General features: G+C 50.3%; 1 protein-coding gene across 1 annotated transcript; it reads left to right on the top strand.

Moving 5' to 3' along the window:
* The first annotated feature begins 60 nt into the window (after positions 1 to 60).
* LOC102267824 (keratin, type II cytoskeletal 5) lies at positions 61 to 12660 on the top strand. Its single transcript, XM_005906993.3, has 9 exons — positions 61 to 540; positions 2883 to 3091; positions 5705 to 5765; positions 6596 to 6691; positions 8906 to 9070; positions 9847 to 9972; positions 10419 to 10639; positions 11242 to 11276; positions 12458 to 12660. Exons 1-9 carry the CDS (start codon positions 61 to 63, stop codon positions 12658 to 12660), a joined length of 1596 nt encoding a protein of 531 aa, XP_005907055.1.
* The last annotated feature ends 3842 nt before the right edge of the window (positions 12661 to 16502 follow it).

Raw genomic sequence — 16502 nt, 5'->3', positions numbered from 1 at the left:
GAAGGCTGTTCATCCCTGTGACGGTTTCACTCCTCTGACCCGCTGACACCGGCTCCCACCATGACCCAACGATCCTCTATCACCATCAAGTCAGGGGGTTCTCGGAACTTCAGTGCTTCCTCAGCCAACCTCCTCCCAGGCTGCAGGCCCAGCTTCAGTTCCATCTCCATGATCCAGAGTGGGAAGAGCTTCGGGGGTGGCTTTGGAGGTGGATTTGGAACCAGGAGCCTCCACAGCTTTGGGGGTAACAAGAGAATCTCCATCAGCAGTGGCTACCGCTCCAACCGGACCGGCTTCGGGGGTGCTGGCTATGGGTTGGGTCTTGGGGGCATAGGGTACAGAGTGGGAGGAGTTGGCAGTGGCTGTGGATTTGGAGGTGGGATGATGTCTGGCGCTGGAGGTATCCATGAGGTCACCGTCAACCAGAGCCTCCTCACCCCCCTTCACCTGGAGATCGATCCATCCCTCCAGCGGGTACGGAAGGAGGAGAAGGAGCAGATCAAGACCCTTAACAACAAGTTCGCCTCCTTCATCGACAAGGTGAGAGGGCGATGGGGTTCCCGCCAGGAAAGCATGTGGCACCCAGGAGTATCTCAGCTTTCTGTTCTTCTCTGAGGTCCTGGGGGCCAGGGGTGTGGAGGAAGCGGTTTCCTACCTTGTTGAGATGAGAAAAATGTCCATTTTGGGGCACCAGAGCTGTCTGACCCACTGCGAGAATATTACTCTCTCTTTTTTTTTTTACACTCATATTATTTTTTTAATATGATATTATACATGTTTTAATGCCATTCTCCCAAATCATCCCCCCACTCCCTCTCCCACAGAGTCCAAAAGACTGTTCTATACATCTGTGTCTCTTTTGCTGTTTCACATACAGGGTTATCGTTACCATCTTTCTAAATTCCATATATATGCATTAGTATACTGTATTGGTGTTTTTCTTTCTGGCTTACTTCACTCTGTATAATAGGCTCCAGTTTCATCCACCTCATTAGAACTGATTCAAATGTATTCTTTTTAATGGCTGAGTAATACTCCATTGTGTATATGTACCACAGCTTTCTTATCCATTCATCTGCTGATGGACATCTAGGTTGCTTCCATGTCCTGGCTATTATAAACAGTGCTGCGATGAACATTGGGGTACACGTGTCTCTTTCAATTCTGGTTTCCTCAGTGTGTATGCCCAGCAGTGGGATTGCTGGGTCATAAGGCAGTTCTATTTCCAGTTTTTTAAGGACTCTCCACACTGTTCTCCATAGTGGCTGTACTAGTTTGCATTCCCACCAACAGTGTATTGTATTGCTCTCTTGATGGATAGCCATGAACATGGCTTAAAATTAGACAGCAGAAGGGATTGGTTCAGAGAGCAGAGGATCAAGAAATGGAAGGTTACAAGTTCAGCTCACAGGCTGAGGTCACTTTTCCCTGCCAGTCAACAGGGGCAAGTCCTGTGGCAGCCTCACTATTGATTTGATTGGCAAGGGAGGCACTCAGGGTTTCAGACTTTCCTTTTGGTGAGAGTAAAGCTGTGACTTCAGCCCTGAGTCTCCCCTGCTGTTGGCCTGGAACCCTAGGGGTTTCCCCAGTTCTGGTGTGCACTACTGCCAGTTCACACTGGAGCTAATTGCTTTCATCTGGGAAGAACCAGCTCAAGAATCTAGATCATTCAGGCTCCAATCCTGGATTCTGAAAGATAGAGTGCTAAACTGAGGGGCAACCAGCTCCTACCGTCAGCTCTCCTGCTGGGAGAATCCCCAACTTCTTAGGTCTCAGTTGGGTTGAACAGATGGACTCCAAGGTCCTCTTGCAGGTCTAACAGGCTATGAAATGCCTCATCATATGGACTCAGACCTTTGAATGGATAAACCTAACCACAGGGACTGCTGAAGCTTTTATCACTCATGTCCTCCACTTGATGTGATGTTTGTTCCAACAGATGGGAGATTTCCAGAAACCCCATTCTGAGGGGAAGGATGTGGGCCCTGCTTTTCCACAATTCATCTGGAGGGGTCTTGGGGAATGAGGGCATGTGTCTAGGGAGGACTTGGAGCCAGGAGGAGGGAAGAGAAAGCAGGAGTGGGACGCATTTGTTAAAGACCCTCTGTAGGCACACTGCCAATTCCAAAGCCTTGGAGTCTCTGTTCCTTCATTCTCTGAGGCTGTGTGTCACTCCAGCTGCTCCCAACAGAAGGACTGGTTTAGAGAAAAAGGTTTTACATGTTCCCGAGGCTGTCTCCCAGCCTGAGGAGCAGCTGAGTGCAATTCAGGAAAACCAGATTAGTAGCACAGGACCACAGGAACCTGAGGTCTGAGAGAATAGAGACAAGAAGAGGCTTGTGCAAGGCCACACGGCTCATGAGGGACATGGCTGAAACTGTATCCAGGTCCCCCTAAGGTGACTCCAGAGTGATCTACTCCAGCATTCCTGGATTGTGGTGGCAACTGAGTCCAGATTCTAGATCTAGAGAAATCATGTTGAAAGCAAATGGGTGAATTTTCTGCCAGGAACCTCTTGCCCATTTATTGGGAACCAAAGATCTCACTCAGTAACATGGTAGAGTGTTCTTTTCTTCAGCTATCACACGTCAGCATGGTGTGATGTATTCAGATGGTTTCCTGGCCCTCTGGCCCTCCTGCCTACTCTCACCTCCAAACCCAGCCACTAGCCAGTCTCCCAGCCCCATCGCACCAACATGGGCTTGGCTAAATACATCCCAGGCTCCTGCCAGCCTGAGAACAAGGAGGAGGAGCCTGCCACCTGGACTCTGAGATCTTGCAGGGCTCCCCGCTACACTGTCGGGGGTCCTGTATCCCAGAGCCCTCTGCGAGGCAATGGCTGTAAAGACATGCTCATGGGTTCTCACCTCTGGTGGCGGCAGGTGCGGTTCCTGGAGCAGCAGAACAAGGTCCTGGAGACCAAATGGAGCCTCCTGCAGGAGCATAAAGCAACCAGAGCCAACCTCGAGCCCATGTTTGAAGGCTACATCAACAACCTGAGGCGGCAGCTGGACAGCCTGGGGGGAGAGCGCTCGAGGCTGGAGGTGGAGCTGAAGAGCATGCAGGATGTGGTGGAGGACTTCAAGAACAAGTGAGTGGTAGCTCAGCCCTGAGGCTCCAGGGGAGGCCCTGGGCTCTCCTGAAGTGCCCAAGCCAATGGGGAATAGGGCACACACTCAGGACACAGAGGTGGACCCAGGAAAAGAACTGGGACTCTTAGGGACTTCCCTACGGGTCCAGTGGTTAAGACTGTTGCTGCTGCCAAGTCACTTCAGTCATGTCCCACTCTGTGTACATGCTCCCAATGCAGGGGGCAGGGGTTCGATCCCTGATTGGGAAACTAAGATCTTGCATGCCACACATGCATGCAAAAAAAAAGAATGTTGAGGTTTGGGGGAGGATCTGGGCTTAGAAATGATAACTCATATGGGCACACAGAGCATGATTCATATAACCCTGCAAACTCTGGAAATGAGGAAAGTGAGGCTCAGAGATAGCAACTGACCCATCCAAGGTTACCGAAGTAGCAACGCATTAGTGAGGAGCTGAACCCATAGAACCTCATGCTCACATTTGTTCACCTCAATCTGATTGCTGACTTACACAACGTTCATGTATCCACCCCAGCCCTGGCCAAGGCTGGGGTGTGAAGAACAAGGAGGTGTGACAACTGCCTTTTCCCTGGAACCACACACACACTCTGCTAAACATAATGGTATGCTCACATCTAAAGATACAAATAATTTCTTATTTCTACGGTTTTAATTTGGTTTTAATGTTTGTTCTTGGGCCAAACAAATCAGTTTTTGTTACCATTTGTATAAGGTCATGAGAGCCCAGATTTTAGTGTTGCTCTAACATGTTAACCACAAGCCACATGAGACAATTTAAATTAAAATTAAATTCAATTTAAAATTCAGGCCCTCGAGGACACTAGCCACATTTCAAATGCTCAGTCACCACAAATGACTAATGGGTCCCATAATACAGGCAAGTATAGAGCATTTCTATCGAGGCGAAAGTTCTGCTAAACAGTGCTAGAGAACCTAGTCAGGTTGACAATCAGTTTTCTTTAAGATTTTTAAAAATATTTATTTATTTGGCTACATCAGGTCTTAGTTGAGGCATGTGGGATCTAGTTCCCCAGCCAGGGATTGAACCCGGATCCCTCCACACTGGGAGTGTAGAATCTTAGCCACCAGACCACTAGCAAAATCCTCAGATTTACAATCTTGGCTTAATCATTTACTGACTCAATATCTAAAGAAAGCGAAACTCTCTAAGTCCTAGTTCTTTTGTCTGTTAAAGGGGATATTAATAGTACCCACCTCACAGGGAGACTGAGAATATTAAAGCAACACTTGCTTGTAAAGTACTCAATAGGGTATCTAGTGCCTGGTACATAGTAAGCTGTTAACATGTGTTAGCTATTTTTATTATATTGACGACTAAGTACAATGTATGTAGTGATGCAAACATAGACAAGAGAAGCAAGTGCTGACAGATAATTTATAATATCATGCAAATATGGGATAACAGTATTTCAATCCAAGAAGGCTTCCAGGAGGAAGAGACAAAAAACTCAAGGGTGCGAAGAGAAGATGCACACTGGAGGGATATGGGGGATCTGCTGGAGAGTGTGCTGCTGGTTAGAGGACAGCAGCGTTCCTGTGGTAGGTGTCTAAGAGGCCTGTGCAGGACCACCTGAGGCTTGCCCTCTGGCCAGAGGGACCGTGAGCTGGGAAACAGAGAAAGACAATTGCGTGGAGTTGGGTGAAGCAAAGATGACCATGTTTAATGAAAAGACAGTTTTGGGAAACAACAAGGAAAATCAGATTCATTTTCCCAGAGAACTTGGAAGAAGGCACAGGACTGAAGATTCTGTAGACAAAAGGTGCAATAGAAAAGTGGGGGAGAGTCTGGTGGTATCCATCCTGTGGGTTTGTATAGAGCTAACAACAAGCTGACTCGTGGATGGGAAAGAGCCTCTGAGATGTTAAGGGACCTGCCCTGGGTTATTCAGCCAGTAGGGAGAAGGGATGAAGCCCCTTCCACAGCCCAGCCATCCCAAGCCTCTGAGAAGGTGGGATTGGCTGATGCTTAAGAGGTAGGGTGGGGAATGTTACCTAGAGCAGACTTGAGACTTCCTTCCCAGAGATCAGTGGCGGGGGGCGGGGCTAGGGAGAGTGGGGTTGCTACTCAGGGGCAAATTGAATATGAGAAAACTTGGTGGAGGGGATAAAAGGGAGGTCTCTTATTAGCCTAAAGACTCTGCTTCCCAGGCAGCAGGTCAGCAGCTGAGAATGGAACGGTGAGGCAACATGAGGGCACCATGGGGTGCAGGCGCCGGCCTGGCCCAGACTGCCCCCCCCTACCGATCTCTGTCCCTCCTCTTGGCTTAGGCGAGACCATGGGGTAAAAGGAAGCATCGCGCCCCTTCATGGGACCTCTGAGAATACAGCTATGAGAAAGACCTCAGAAAGAATGAGGGGCAGTTCTGTTTTGTGTTGTTTTAAGTGTGGGTTTTGTTTGGACAGGGCTGGTTGTGCGATGGATTGGGGGTTGGGTAACATGTGTAATAGGAGAGCAACACTTCAGCAGCATGCTTTCCAAGTCTGCTCTGATTTCCCACCTACATCCCCACGCTGGACCTCACTCCTAGAAGCCCCGCTCTGAACATCCACCCACTTCCCTCTCCCCACAGGTACGAAGAGGAAATCAACAGGCGCACAGCAGCTGAGAACGAGTTTGTGGTGCTCAAGAAGGTGAGGAGACAGGGGTGCTCTGATCTGACTCCGGGCCCAGGGAACCCCTCCCAGGAGTGACGGCTGCCACATAAGTCTGCGGCCCTGTATATGAGGCTTTATTTAATTTGCATAACCAATCCTGGAAGCACGTTTTACTTTAGAAGTGAGAAAAGTCAGGTGCATGGAGGTTAAATAAGTTGCCCCAGGTTACCCAGATAATCAGAAGCGAGTCAGGATCCAGGACACCCAAGTCCGAGCTATAAATCTTAACACCAGTCCCCTCTCCAACATGGATCTTATGCAGGCAAAGGAGAAGCAAAACGGGCCCTGTGCTGAGCTGAGTCTGTGAGACCTCAAGTCAGGCTCAAAAATGGGCATAGGATGGGGACCAGCTCCAAAAACTGTGAACCTTTCTGCTCAGTGTGGATGGGCAGAAGGAGGGGGAGATCCAGCCCTGAAGCTAATCCGGAGAGGGAGGAAGAGCGGGAGCAGCAATGTGGGAAGGGGAGGCAGGGACAGAGTGCAGAGAGGAAGGAAGCCTCAGGGAGAAGGTGAGGCCACAGGCAGCAGAGGCCCAAGGGCCCAGGATGATTCAGGCTGTCCTCACTGCATGGAGGTGACATGAGAGGTTTCTCCACGTAGCACCAGCTGATGAGCAGATGGGCGATCCCCAGGAACCTGGTCCACATGCAATTTGGATCCCCCTGTAAGTTCCACTCTATCCATAGCCTGGGAGAGAGAAATGCTCTTGTCCCCAGGAGCTGAAGGCCTCCAACCTAACTCACAGACAGAGGGGCTGGCTAACCCAAGAAGGGTGGGACTAGAGTGACTGCATGTTCTGTGCCCAGGACGTGGATGCTGCCTACATGAACAAAGTGGAACTGGAGGCCAAGGTGGAAGCCTTAATGGACGAGATTAACTTCCTGAGGTCTTTCTATGAAGCGGTAAGCATGGCCGGGGGCTCCCCTCCAAAGGGCTGGAGGCTGGGGGTGGCGGCTGAGCACAGAGGCTGCTGGCCCCTTCCCTGGTCACCCCTCTGCTCCTCACCCCATGCCTGAGTTGGAATTGATGGAGTAGATGTTGCTTCCCCTACCAAGGGAGAATGTGAGTTTTCCCAGGGCAGCTGGTGATCAGATAAGGTGAGAAATTCAAGAATGTTCTGTTGGTCAGACAAAAGAGCTGCCTGTCAGCAAATTACTTGCAGTTTCCATAGAATGATCTGAGCAACCCAGCTCACCCAGCCCAGTTCAGATTTACCTGTTACTTTTCCTATGGCAACTGCAGGATGATGTAATTATGCAGATCAAGTGGCAACTAGTGAACCCTCAGGTGCTTCTAGAAGCACACAAAATATTGAACTGGCTCCCCTGAAGAGGCGTTTTGCTGGGTGCTTCTATAAGCCCAACACAGAGCTCAAGGCTGCAAGATACAGCGCTGGGCAAACGCAATCAAGGCCCTAAGTTCTTGGAGCTTCCAGGAGATGGGTAGCATGGAGAGAAGCAAATAACTACCCCATTTCAGGGGTGATGGAGAAATAGACAACAGGGAGCAGGGGCAGGCAGATGGTGGGTGATAACCTGAAGGAACTGAGGATCCAGAAAAGCCAGAAGGAGGCCCATGTGAGCAGTGTAGAATGAATGAGTGGGGAGCAGCTGAGATGAGGTTAGTGATGTGGAGGTAGGGATGCAGGGTGCAGTGTGCATCGCAGGTAGGCCTGGTAACAACAGGTAATCCACTCATGGGATTGCATGTGTGTGATGCCCAACACAATCTGGTCATGTTCCAGGAGCAGGAACATGGGCTCTGGGTCTTCAGGTGACTTCAATGACCACCCACTTGGGGGCAAAAAAAGACCCCATCATTTTCTTTGCTTATTCACTTCAATGCTGAAAACCAGGGTGATGTTGGCCCCCAGTGCTGAACAGCAATCCTGTGGGCTGAGACTCCCCTAGCTAGGTCAGCTATCAGGAAAAACGATTTTGGAAACGCAAATTACAACCTAACAGCAACAAAAGAATAACTTCTTGAATCAGGAAATGCATGAACCAATTGTTAATAAAGAAAGGAATTAACAATTAATTAACAATTGATATTGTTCTTAAAGATTTGGGCTTTGGATCAGTGATGCTTAAATTTTACAGCTCATTAGAATCTCCTAAAAATCTTGTGAGAACACCAATTCTGATTCAGTAGGTGATACTGTTAGTCTGAGGATCACATTTTGGGACCCACTGTTTTAGATGATTCTGTAAAGTCATCATTAACAAATTACTTGTGGATTTTCTGCTTCAAAACCCATCTTATACAAGTGTTAGTTGTTCTGTCGTGTCTGACTCTTTGCGACTCCATAGCCATAGCCCACCAGGCTCCTCTGTCCATGGAATTCTCCAGGCAAGAATACTGGAGTGGGTAGCCATTCCCTTCTTCAGAGGATGTTCCCGACCCAGGGATCGAACCCAGGTCTCCTGCCTTTCAGGAGGATTCTTTACCATCCGCGTCACCAGGGAAGCCCCATACAAACAAACATGAATGCATTTAACGCTCACAGAAATCATAGGAGGCAGTAGTCTCTCTGAGGCTCAGAGGTGCCACCTAACCTGCTTGGCAGATCCTAGGCTTGAATTTTTCAGGTCTTTCTGCTGTTTCCAGGTGGTTTCCGTTTCCCTTCCCCGGGGAGCAGGGAGGAGCAAGGTTAGGAAATGGGGCTGGGACAGCCCAGCTTTCCGGCTCTTTCTGACTCAGCTTTCTTTCCCAAGATAATTACTTTATTTGGAATGAAAGGTTGCATTTTCTCAGAACATGAGACATCGCAGAACTGACAGGTTATAACAAGGTGCGTGCCCTTGACAGTGGGAGTGACTTCTGGAGAATCTTGGCTACAGCTACCTGAGCTACTGCTCCTTCTGTGCAGATAGGGAACAGGTGTTATCCCAGTGACCGGCCTACTGTCCCCCCAGCCCTTTCAGTCTTCAATAGACTGTTCTGTCCTGTGGTGCAAGGGAGGCCCTCAGTGCCAGGGTCTGTTCTGGGGTGCTGGGCACAGTTTCACAGCACACACGCACAAGTGCACACATGCACACCCAGCACACATGCAGGTACACACACACAAGCAGGCAAACACACCCAGCTTCAGCTTTCCCATGTGGACCTCCTTGCAGGAGCTGGCTCAGCTTCACGCCCAGATCTCTGAGACTTCCGTGGTCTTGTCCATGGACAACAACCGCAAGCTAGACCTGGACAGCATCATCTCTGAGGTCAAGGCCCAATACGAGGACATCGCCAACCGCAGCCGGGCCGAGGCTGAGTCCTGGTACCAGATCAAGGTGAGGTGTCAAGGTCAATTTCATGAAACAGTCTCAGAGAACTGAGATTTCAAAGGCAGATTTGATAAAAGCCTTGTCCTACCAGTCTGATGGACTTGGAGAGATCTGAATTCACCTTGGGGCTCACTCTGTCAGAGCACTCCTCAGGATGCATCGTCAGGACCTGGGGGAACAGCCAGACAGAGGCAAAAGGTGGTCAGTCCTGCCCCGAGGAGGATGAACACCCCTCTGATGCCTTGTAGAGGAGAGGCAAGGGACAGCTGGACAGTACCCGCCACTAGTCCCAGTAGGCACAAGAGAGGGAGGGTGGAGCAAGAGGTAGGTTTAGCTTCCTGCATCCGGAGATGAGAGGTAGAAATAGCTGGGGCTGAGAGGCTGAGCAAAGGCTGGTTAGGGCTTACCCAATGACATTTTCCAGATTAGAGCTGAGGAGTCCCTGGGAACACAAGACCTGGTGCCAGGAAAAACAAATATGAGTGAGCTTTAAAATTAGAAAGTGACAAGCACCCCCGAATGATGCTGAGTTTGTGGAGGTGAGGCACCTGAATATGAAGACGAAGGACCAAAGCTGGGGTATAGGAAGGTCCACCTGTGGAGTGGAGACTTTGGGTATGGAGAGTGAGGGGCAGGGCCAAGAGACAGTGCGATGGATTTGATGGAGACAGCTCGTGCAAAGGGAGGTGCCTCTAAGCGTCGCCTCAGAGGCCCTGTTGGGCCCTGGGAAGCCACCACCTTCTGGCCTCACCACCCCTTCTCCTCCTTCTCCTGACCCCTAGTACGAGGAGCTGCAGCGGTCTGCCGGCCAGCACGGGGAAGACCTCCGCTCCACCAGGATGGAGATCTCTGAGTTGAACCGAGTGATACAGAGGCTGCGCTCTGAGATTGAAAACGTGAAGAAGCAGGTAGGGCTGAGCAACCATTGGCCATCTCATCCATTCCCCTGCCTCAGCCCATGCAGAGAGTTCTCCCCAGATGAATGATTGTCCAGTAATATAAACTTGTAATCTTCTGCCCCTACCAGGGAGGCCAGGACCTTCTTTCTGAGATCTGTCCAACATCAGTTCCTCTTGGAAAGATGCTGTCTTCTGGAGGCATACATGGCAAAACTGATTCACTTTTTACTTATTCAGAGAAGTTCATATTGAACAGGACCCTGAAAACCATTTCTCCATTCTAAGTCACAAAGTATCCAAGGAGAACACAGATTAATCTTATTTTTAAAGATGATACTCCAACCTCCTTTGCATGAAATCCATTTCAGGAAATTCTTCCACATTTTTAACCTAAAGCCCATATCTTCCATCCTTCCTTGCGGACAATTTCATAAACTCCTGTGTCCTCCTGGCAGTGTGCCACGCTCCAGGCTGCCATCGCCGATGCTGAGCAGCGTGGGGAGCTGGCCCTCAAGGATGCCAAGCACAAGCTGGCCGAGCTGGAGGATGCCCTGCAGAAGGCCAAGCAGGACATGGCGCGGCAGTTGCGTGAATACCAGGAGCTGATGAACGTCAAGCTGGCCCTGGACATCGAGATTGCCACCTACAGGAAGCTGCTGGAGGGCGAGGAGTGCAGGTGGGCAAGCTCCTCCTCCTGCCGTGGTTCAGATAGATGCCACCAGAGCACTGTAGCTATGCTACAGCGGCCAAGATCCCCACGGTGTCAGGCCCCAAATAGAAATGCTCAGAATAGAAACAGATGTAAAACTCGGATGATCTCCCGAGGCATCCTGAAGTCATTCCCAGAGCTCCGATGGGACCCAGAGCAGGGGCCAGGATAGAAGGTGTCAGGAGGAGGTGGTCCATGACTACCTGGAAGGCCAGCGGCAGGGTCGTTTCTCCCCAGGCCCTGTGATCAAGGAGGCCACACTCAGGACAAAGCGAGGCCCAGGGGCTCTGTTTGCCCAGAGAGGCCTCCCATCTGACTGTCCCTCCCAACATAGTGAGCACCAGTCTGTCTCCCCATTTTGCCATATATTTGGATTTGATCTCTCTTCTAATGTCCCCTCCCAGAGTCGCATCAGCTTCCTACAGCTAACAGGATGATTCAAAGGCTTGTTCAGCACAGTGCCGAGAGCACAGCCAGCCCTCTGTGCTGATAGCTTTAAATACATAGAACTCAGGGTTCTCTAACTTCTCAGCAAATGAAACATGTCTTTCTCTCCCCTCCTGCAACAGACTCACCGGAGAAGGTGTCGGGCCCGTGAATATCTGTGAGTAAATGTCTTGGGACGACAGAAAAGTGGGAGACAAAACAGAAGCTAACAGCATCATTTTTGGTGAACAGATAGTGAATGAGCAGGGGCAGGGATATCATTAAGATTCTCTGAGAGGCTCTGTGGAGACCCCTTTCTTCTTTGGCCCTTCCTCCCAGTGGGGTCAAGAGAGGTTCATGGTGGAGTCATAAATCCACTCCACCCAAATCCCTGAGGACCTCAGTTATGGGACAGGACTACTCACAAAGCAATGGGTCCCTCATCCAAACACCTGATTTCTCAGCTATTTCTGGCAGAAATTCAAACAAGAGGCTATTAAAAAGCTAAAGACCTGTGTTGAAAATTGAAGCAAATTAACTGAACCAGAAAGCAGAGAGGTTTGCCCTCAGGTCCCAGGAAGGAAGCCAGGGGGATTCATTCTGCAGAAGGACTCAGCAGGCTCCAGCGGCGTGCATAGAGTGTGGAGTCCTGGGCATGGGATGTAGAGTTCCCTGGGGCCCCCTTGGGTCCGGCCCTGCGGGGGAGGCTGGAAAACGAGGATGAGAGAGAGCTAGAAACTAGTGAGTTAAAGGAACAGAGATGCCTTGCCTGGAGAATCAGACACTGTGAGGGGAGGTTGAAGAGGCATCTTCAAACATTCAACAAGCTGTGGGGAGCTGTACTCCAAGACAGTGAGCTTCCCATTGCAGAAAGGATTTGAGCAGAAACAAAAGGATCGCCTCTCAGGGAGGCAGTAGAGGGGATTCCAGTCTGGAGGAGGTTCACCTGGATAGCCTTCGGGCCCACCCATCTGGGAACCTGTGATGCCTGCACAATATCTGGGGCCTCTTGTCTCACCCAGTGGGAAAGCCCCGGGTAGAGAGGAGGGACCAACGTGGCTCAGGGACCCAAGCCCTGCTTTCCGGCAGGTGTGACCTTGGGCCTGCCACTTGGTGTCTTTGCACCTGTTTCTTCCACTGAAAAGTAGGGGTATCATAGTAAAGGCATCCTCTCAGGCCTGTCGAAGAGACATCTGTGGTCACAGCTGGGCAAGCTATAAAAATTGCCATGTCCTGTGTTCGTTGAGGCAGCAGGTGATGGGGACCATGAGGCTCCCCGGGGAGCCTGTGGGAGGGAGGCGCCTGGGCACAAGACCCAGGGACAAGGCTGCCAGTGTGCCCTGTGCCTTCTCTCCACAGCCGTGGTCTCCTCCTCTGGGGGCTCGGGCTACAGCGGGGGCGGCGGCCTCTGCATGACCGGGGGCGGCTATGGCTTTGGCAGCAGCGGCTTCAGCAACAGCGGCGGTAGCTTCAGCTCCACCAGCGGCCGTGGCATGAGTGGCACCAGCTCCAGCATGCGCATCATCTCCAAGACCTCGTCCAGCAAGAGTTACAGGAGCTAAAGGGCCCCCTGCCCCTCTGCCTCCCCTCTAAGGCCCCCAGCCCCCAGGCCTAAGACCCGCCGCTTTGCTGACCCCCATGCACTGAATCACAAGAGGCACCGGGAGCAGGGAAGTAGCCTGTGAGTCCCCAGCTCGCCTGTTCATCCCTCTGACTCCAAACAGGTTCCCGCAAAGGTACCCCACTTGCTTCTCATCCCAGAGCACTCCAGGGCCCATAGGCATCCATTCCAGCTGCCATATGCCAAGATCTGGGCTGGGGCATTCCTTCAGAAGCTTCCTCCTGTCTGACCCAGATCCCTGGCAGCCACAGTCCTTTTTTGGGGTTGCTTAGAGCTGATCTTGGTGCCCCCAGAGACGCTGAGTACAGTCCAGGCCTGCGTTTCCCACCATAGACAGAACACTTCTCCTGCTTCCGGTGCCTGCCTATCCCCTCAAATTGCTTCAATAAAAATGTCACCGAGCTCTCTAGGTCTTGACTGAGTCTGTGTCCTATCCCACACTCAGAGGACGACCTCGGAAATGGAGTTCTCTGGGAGCAGGTTCTATCCACCTGCAGGGCTTACTCCAGGGCAGAATGAGAATCCCCTCCCCCGGACATCCTGCAACCTCCACCCGCCTCTGCCTCTTGCCATTTCCCAGAGTCTCTCATTATACCCCTTACCTCCCCAAGCCCCAGTCTTCCCTCGCCAGCGCTCCAGGACCCAAGCCAAGACAATGCAAAAGGTGCCAGTGTGAAGTGTCACAGTTAGACTAAGAAATGCCAAGCACAAGAATGTTTGAGTTCAGTCTCCTAATCCAGAGGTGAGGAAGCCAAGAAACAGAGAGGATAGAATGCATATTGACAGTAGATCCCTGAGTCCTAACCCAGGCTCCTCCCCACCAGAGCAGTAGAGCGCAGTGACATCAGAAATGCTGGGACTGGATCCCCGCCCATCCCAGCCTGTCTGTGTGTCTCGGGAGTTTTACTCCACCACTCTGCTCCTCGCTTTCCTTGTCCATAAAATAGAAACTATATCATGGTTATCATAAGAATTCAATGGGATAATGGACGTAGAGCTCAGTTTGGTTCCAACACACAGTAGGCACCCAGTAAATGTTACTATTATTGTTGTTGACTTGATTTTAACCTAGAAAAAGGTCACAGTGTGGAAGGGAAAGACAAGGTGGCTACAGTGGCTTCACTGATGGGACTGATGGAAAGAAGGCATTTCAGGCATCAGCAAAGAGCTGTGTCCTAGGTGCTGGGGAGAAAGCCTGTAACCTGCTTCCACCTGAACAATTCCTGAGGGCAACGACCCTTCCCAGAAATGTCCTCAGGTCAGAGCATCCATCCTTGGGAGGCTCAGGATGGGGAGGGCAGAGACAGGGAAAGGATCCCTGACCTAATGACTGACATCAGTACATACTTGGGGGGCCTGTTGGGGGATGGAGGGAACAAAACATGCCCACCTAACTGAGAAGGTATCTTGAAGCCAAAAAAACAAGGCAAGCAGCTCCACATCATCAATGGATCCGTTTATTACAGGGTAACTTACTCACACGGTAAGATCTGGCCGACAATACGGAAGCTTTCACAACTGCACTCTACACCACCAAGTGGCCACAGGGATAATGTTAGATTTAACTTGGGGTTCAGGAGTAGGTGCTTGAAACAGGACATGCAATACTAAGGTTTATGAATGGGTAACTAGTCTTGTGGGCCCCAGAATATTTCAGGGAAGGTTGTCATCACTGCTTGAGGATCAACAGAGCATAGGGCCACCTGGCCTTAATGATTATTAAGCAGTATCTATTAACCACAAAGCCCCTGATGGCAAAGAGTGATTTACCACACAGTACTGTCCTAGGTCAGGTCAGGGAAAGGACAGGAGGAACTGTAAGCGTCAAGATGCCGTCAGTTATGCTAACAGCCATCTGGGGCTCAAAGAGTCTTAGGGAGGCCATTCCTCTCCCCTCCTCAAGCACAAGGCACCCCCTCTTGAGTCCCCTGAAGCCTCCTTTGGAGTAACCAGGCCCCTGGAGACAAGAGTCTGTGTCTGGAGCCTTCTATCTCAGGAGCCCTAGAGGGATGAGGGGTGGGTGGCTGATTCAGAGTCAGGACCCTACCCGGCCTGAGAAGGCCAGGGCCCAGCCTGCTTAGGGAGGCTTCTCTCATGCCCAAAGCCTCCCTCCCTCTTCTAGGGAGCTTCTAGGACCACTTGGGAGCCCATGGGGGTACTTGGGTCTGAAGCATCTGCAGAAAAACATGGAAACCACTTTGGGGAAATAGAGGATCCTCAAGTACATCTAATTTGGCCTCTAATCCCAGAGCAGTGAAAGTGAAAGTGGCTCAGTCATGTCTGACTCTTTGTGACCCAGGCCAGAACACTGAAGTGGGTAGCCTTTCCCTTCTTCAGGGGATCTTCCCAACCCAGGGATTGAACCCAGGTCTCCCACATTGAAGGCAGCTGAGCCACCAGGGAAGCCCAAGAATACTGGAGTGGGTAGCCTATCCCTTCTCCTGCAGATTTTCCCGACCCAGGAATCAAATCGAAGTCTCCTGCGTTGCAGGCAGATTCTTTACCAACTGAGCTATCAGGAAAGCCCATCCCAGAGCTGCTGCTGCTGCTGCTAAGTCACTTCAGTCGTGTCCCACTCTGTGCGACCCCATAGACAGCAGCCCACCAGGCTCCCCTGTCCCTGGGATTCTCCAGGCAAGAACACTGGAGTGGGTGCCATTTCCTTCTCCAATGCATGAAAGTGAAAAGTGAAAGTGAAGTTGCTCAGTCATGTCTGACTCTTCGAAACCCCATGGACTGCGGCCCACCAGGCTCCTCTGTCCATGGGATTTTCCAGGCAAGAGTACTGGAGTGGGATGCCATTGCCTTCTCCGCATCCCAGAGCAGCCAGGTAGATAATTCATACCCTTTGCCCCACCCCGACAAAAGGGCCTAAAGTCCCAACTCTAACTTTCCTTGAGGCCAAGCAACTGAATAAACCAACATATAGGGCTGGCCAAAAAGTTCCTTTGGTTTTTAAGTAAAAATATTAATAAAGAACACATTTTCTGTTTTCACCAAGAACTTTACTGAACAGCATATTCACCGTTTTGTTCCATTACCTTCTCCAATTTTTCAGGCAACATCATAATTCCATCTTCCCAAAATTTTTTATCTTTTTAAGCAAAGAACTGTTCCAGATGTCTTTTTCATTCTTCCAGGGAATTGACATTTTTTTCCATTAAGAGAATTCTGTAAAGATTGACGTAAATGGAAATCTGAAGGTGTAATGGCTGGTGAATGCAACAGGTGAATCAGAACTTCCTGTCCAAGCTGTAACAGTCTTTGCCTGGTCATCAAGAAACCTACGGTCTTGCACTACCCTGATGAAAGATTTTGTGTTTTCTCTGGACTGACCCTGGACGCTCTTCACTGAGTGCTGCCTTCAGCTGGTCTAACTGGGAGCAGTATGTGTCGGAATTAATTATTTGGTTTTCCAGAGGGAGCTCATAACAGAGGACTCCCGTCCAATCCCACCATATATACATCATTATCTTCTTTGATGAAGACTAGCCTTCGGCGTGGTTGGTGGTGGTTCGTTTCTCTTGGCCCACGATCTCTTCCATTTTACATTACCGTGCAGTGTCCACTTTTCATCACCCATCACAATTTTCTTTAAAAAGGAACATTTCATTACATTTCAGTAGAGAAACACATGCAGAAATATGGTCAAAAAGGTTTTTTCACGTAACTTATACGGAACCCAAACATCAAAGCAACAAACATAACCAAGCCAGTACAAATGATTTTCAACACTTGATCTGTTATTTTGAGTATGTGAACTATCTCCTGCATGATGTAATG

This window comes from Bos mutus, chromosome 5 (assembly GCF_027580195.1).
Source record: "Bos mutus isolate GX-2022 chromosome 5, NWIPB_WYAK_1.1, whole genome shotgun sequence".
In the NCBI taxonomy this organism is placed as follows: Eukaryota; Metazoa; Chordata; class Mammalia; order Artiodactyla; family Bovidae; genus Bos; species Bos mutus.
Note: the sequence above shows the minus strand (reverse complement) of the source record. Positions and strands in the feature narration are given on the sequence as shown.